Raw genomic sequence first — 5,000 nt, forward strand, 5'->3', positions numbered from 1 at the left:
GAGAGAGAGAGAGAGAGAGAGAGAGAGAGAGAGAGAGAGAGAGAGAGAGAGAGAGAGAGAGAGAGAGAGAATGAGTAAGAGAAAAGCCACATAGTGTGCGTGAAATTGAGAAGAGGTGGAGAATTTCACACATGCATGCGTGCTTGCACGCACGCACGCACACACGCACGCACGCACGCACGCACACACGCACGCACGCACGCACGCACGCACACAGACATCTATATACATACATAGGGACTGTAGCTAACCTTCTTTGGTGTCAGTCTGGCCAAGCTGCATTACGATTTCCATCGCCTTTGGCGGTATTTCGACATTGTACGTCAACATCATCTGCTTCTTCAACGTCTGCGTCCATTCTCGCTTCTGCTCCACGTTCTTTGCCTGCAATCAACATGAATACTCGCTCAGACGATTGTAACGTGGGACTCGCTGTAAAACCTCGACTAAAATAGCCATCTCTTTATTCTAGTGGCATCAAGATATGGTGAGTACATCCTGTGTCATCACTCAGTCAACCCAAAAAGAACAAAAATTCTGGCAATTTATACCTTACATAATTAATACCACTGTTGAAGCCCCATATATACCACTGATATAACATATATATTTGCATATACTTTATATTAGCACTAGTATCAACATACAATTGGTATTATAGGTATCTGATATGTTAGGTTCATGGATATATATAGGATATATGGTAATATGGTATCAGGAGTAAATAATAATAGATCTAGGATATAGAGATATATTATTATTGATTATTCATTATTAATTACCTATTATTATTCACTCCTGATAGTATTTGTATATCAATCCAATACACCCCTGCTACGCCCAGCCCTGCCCTATGCCCGGCAGTACGCCCCGCTAGCTGTTACAACACAAGATGAATGGCGTGTGTATGTGTAGGCTATCACAATAACCTGCTCATATGTGCATTTGATAAGGCCATGCATACTCGGTACTGTCCGTCGTGGTGCTGTCGCTAGTTAGCCCAATATACATTTACACGAGTACTGGTTTTATAACAGCCACATAGAAAAGAAAAATAAGCACCATGCACGTACGTGTCTGCCATTCGTTGGTCACCGGGAAATGCTAAATATTGCTTTTACCTTGAGTTATCCTTGAGAAATCGTACGATACAAAAATTGCATTATGTATGTATGTATATATTACACATGCACACATACATACATTGAATACAATGCATTTTGGCATTCGTCATTATTTTATGTAAACAATGAATTATATGTACATAATTACACTATCGAGATAAATTTTACAAAGGGATCGAGCACCAGACACTGTATTAGCGCCCTTGTTTACATACGACAACACCTATCACAATATCATATAGTATATGTTAGCAGGCCCTCAAGTCGTGACGGTCTAACGTGATTTAATCCTGATAAGCCCTCGATCTAATGACCAAATAATACCATATTTACACAAACACAATCGGGAGATTATATATACAAGTTCAGACCTTGTCAATGACGAAAAGTACGTTCATTATCATTATGTCATAATTATCACTGCAGCTATAGCATAACTAGAGCTGCTAGTGCGCACATATGCTCATGTGAGATCTACGCGTAACGTCATTCAGGACTTAAAATCGATCGTATTTTTAGCCATTTTTTTAGGACCTTTATGTTTATGCACTAGTTTACGATTTAAGTACGATGAATTAATCCGGGATAAGGATATCCCAGCGTAAAAAGATATGCGCGGCACAACTCGGCAGAATTTAAATTCACAAGCATACGAACTTTCACGTCAAATCCTGATCAGTAAACACGAAAAAATTAACGTTTTAGAGCGAGCCTTTGCTTTTAGCGTACAAATTTGTTAACAATGTCATAAACTCGAGATCACTTTACTAATCATACATTTAGATCAACCCACGTTATGAGGTTTCGTGTATATAGGTAGATGATCACTATTGATTTACTTGCTCAATACTCTCACGGGTTCGTCTGCAGCTGTGAAACGACCTGTCTAACCCAACCTTGCGACGTCGCAGTGGCACCACTTGGCTCTGAACCGAACAATCCATTAAGGCAGTTCTGCTCTAGGTCCAAACTGTTCCTCTTCCTAGTAACAGCCGTCTGCTGCTGCTGCTGAAGCATGTTCAGTCTGCTTTGCACGGCGACACCGGCCGTAGGACTCTTCAGAAACGCTCGCGAAAGACTGGATGGCAGACTGTCAGTAGAACCCGGTATGTAGCCGTCCGCGGGCCTCACGACGCACGCAGATTTCTTCGGAACGTTGAACGACGATGAACCCTTCAACGACTGCGGCAAGGAAAAGTTTTCCGCCTCCCCGCCATCCTGAGAGAACTCCGTCGCCGACCAACCGGAAGTGTGACGTAGGAGATCCGGGGGAAGACTCCTGTGGCGTGCCGGGAGCGACGCCGATTTCATCCTCGCGTTCGTGGCGTCGGCGGACCGTTGCCGGTCGTAGGTGGCGCCGTCCTGGAGCATGGCTGCGCGCGTCTGGATGATAGACGACGGAAGCGCGAGTTCCTTCACGTGTCGCTGGGAATGATGTGGGGAGGAGGAGGAGGAGGATGTGTACTCCTGAAGCATCGCAACGCGCTCCTGTATTGTCGGTGACTGCTCGCGTACCTGCCTCGAACAGAGCGCGGTAGAGTCGACCGTCGGCCGATAGATCCCCTTAGAATCGAGATCCTCGGGGGCGCCACTGTCACCGACACCGTCCGTCGCTGGCTGCGTCGTGAGACGACCGCGTCGGCCTCCGTTGATGCTTTTCTCGAGCCGGTCGAGTTTGTTCTGTAGCAACGGCGACTTCTCCATTCGGAACAAGTTCGATTTCTCTGTCACGCGCACGGTAGGTTTCTCGGAGGCTTGATGCAGGGATGCGACCGCAGGGGAGCGTGCCTCAATGAACTCACTCCTGTTCGCGGTAACGGGCACCCGAATCAGATCGGGAGTACCCTGAAGCGATGATGGCTTCTCTCGCAGAAAGGCACCGGAAGTTTGCGTCACAGGTTTCTCCGAGGTTTCGAGAGTTCCGGACGGCCCGACAGACTTGCCTCTCTGCGCGCCGATGCTCTCGGATAACCGATCGAGCCTGTCCTGCAGCGACGGCGACTTCTCTCTGGACATCGGCGGCGCGCTCGATTGCTGATTCACGCACGCGTTCAAGCGATCGAGCTTCTCGGCGAGCGACGGCGACATTTCCCTCGCCGACCTCTCCGCGGGAATGAGGGGAGCGATCGCGGCACTCTCCCGCTCCAGCTTGTACAGCTCCTTCACTCGCGCCGCTACGAGAGGGCCCCTGGGGGTCGGGTCGGTGGGTAGCTGCCCGCTCGTCGGGCCGGCGTTGGTCCGGTGCAGCCTGGCCTGTTCCTGCATCATCCTCAGCATACTATTCACCTCGTACTCGTTCTCCGACTTGTTCATACCCCGCGGCGTCACCACCCGCGATCCCTGCGACGAGGTCGCGCCGGCCTCTCTGTAGGAGGTCACGCCGGCCTCTCTGTAGGGGGTCGCCGCGTCGGCGGGAAACGCAAACTCGCCGTCCTCCTGGTCGCTGTAGATCGCCGAGTCTCTCACGTCCTCCTCCTCCTCCATGTCTCGCAGGTCTTCCTCGAACCGCTGCTCCAGCGTTGCCGCGCCCCCGCAGCCTCCGTCGCCGTCTCCAACATCACCGCCGTCGTCGTCGTCGTCGTCGTCGTCGTCGGTGTCCGACAACGCGTAGTAGCGCCCTCTGGTGCCGTCGCCGGGCCGCACCTCCACCATGCTGCCGTAGTTCTCGTCCTCGAGTATGCCGGCGCTCGAACACGGCGACACGGCGCCGCCATCCCCCGCCGCCGGGTGAAGCCTCGGTATCGCCGCGGCGACGGTCGTCGTGCCGACGCGCGTCGGTCGCGGAGACGGACGCGATGCTGCCGACGGGCCGCGGAGGACGCTGCGGCGGATCGCGACTGTGAGTTCCGTCCGGCTTCGACGCCCGACGGTGACGGTGGCGCGCTCTGGTAGCGGTCGGGCGGGGCCACTCGGCGGCGGCGGCGCTGACGCTTTCGCGAGTCCGAACACAGTACGCGCGCACGTCCGCGGCGCCGCCTCCTCCGCGCGCCCTCGCTCAGCCCGCTCCCTCCGCCCGCGCGCCGCCGCGCCTGATGTACGGTCCGGGTTCCGGATGTTACGAGGAACGTGCTGATGGAGGCGATCATCCGCGGGAGCGGGGCGACCGGCGGTCGCTCGACCGTCGACGGGTCTCGTAGAGATGCTCGCGCGCGTTGTCGCGCCGGGCGGCGCGGCGGGGGGACGGCGCTCGAGCGATGCATGCCGGGTCCCACCTCCTCCTCCTTCCTTCCTCTCCGGGGCAGGAGCGTTCCTCGCCCGCGACGGGGAAGCGGAGGGCGGAGCGGGAGCGCGCCGGACCGGCGACGTCGCGCGCGCGCCGCCGCGGCGTTCAACACCGGATCATCGTCGCGTAGATGAACTGCTGTCCGTGATCTCGGCGCTGGTGCGTCGCGCCCCGCCCGCGCGCTTCGAAGTGGCTGGCGCGGAGCGTGACTCCGCCGTTGACCGAGCGAGCCCGCCAAGGTTGTTCGCAGCGAGCCGCGACCTGGCTTCCACCTACATGCGGCAGCCGGCGGCGGAGGCGGACGGGCGCCGACGGACGGAGGGTCTCGCGTGCGCCGAGTCGGGCAGTCGCACGAACGATCGGCGCCCCCCCCGCGTCGTCCGCGGTTCGCGTCGACTCCCGCGGCGGGCGCCTCCTCGTACACCTCTGTCGTATATGGGCCGTCGTCGCGGCGGACGTCGTCTCGGTGTCGCCGACGTAACCTGCGCGGAGCGTCGGCGGGGGAGCGGGCAGCGAAACGCTTCTCGCCGGGATGTTGTCCGTAGAGCTTCGCGTCGGCCGCGGCGACACACAGGCGCGGCGGGCGGCAGGACCGAAACATGGAGGGCGGAGAAAGTGCGGCCGCTGTGGACTGTGTTGTTGTTGTCGCAGTT

The 5,000-nt window shown here is 55.8% G+C and overlaps 1 protein-coding gene across 1 annotated transcript in view; it reads right to left on the minus strand.

The window, feature by feature from the left end:
* Positions 1-251: 251 nt before the first annotated feature.
* The window catches only part of LOC106809218 (pleckstrin homology domain-containing family G member 3-like), a gene marked incomplete at its 3' end in the record, with an annotated part of 28,739 nt that continues 23,990 nt past the window's right edge, over positions 252-5,000 (minus strand). The window contains 1 exon segment of the mRNA XM_014812216.1: positions 252-384. Within this exon segment, the coding sequence (XP_014667702.1) occupies positions 252-384 (133 nt within the window).

This window comes from Priapulus caudatus, unplaced genomic scaffold, assembly GCF_000485595.1.
Source record: "Priapulus caudatus unplaced genomic scaffold, Priapulus_caudatus-5.0.1 Scaffold338, whole genome shotgun sequence".
NCBI lineage: Eukaryota > Metazoa > Priapulida > Priapulimorpha > Priapulimorphida > Priapulidae > Priapulus > Priapulus caudatus.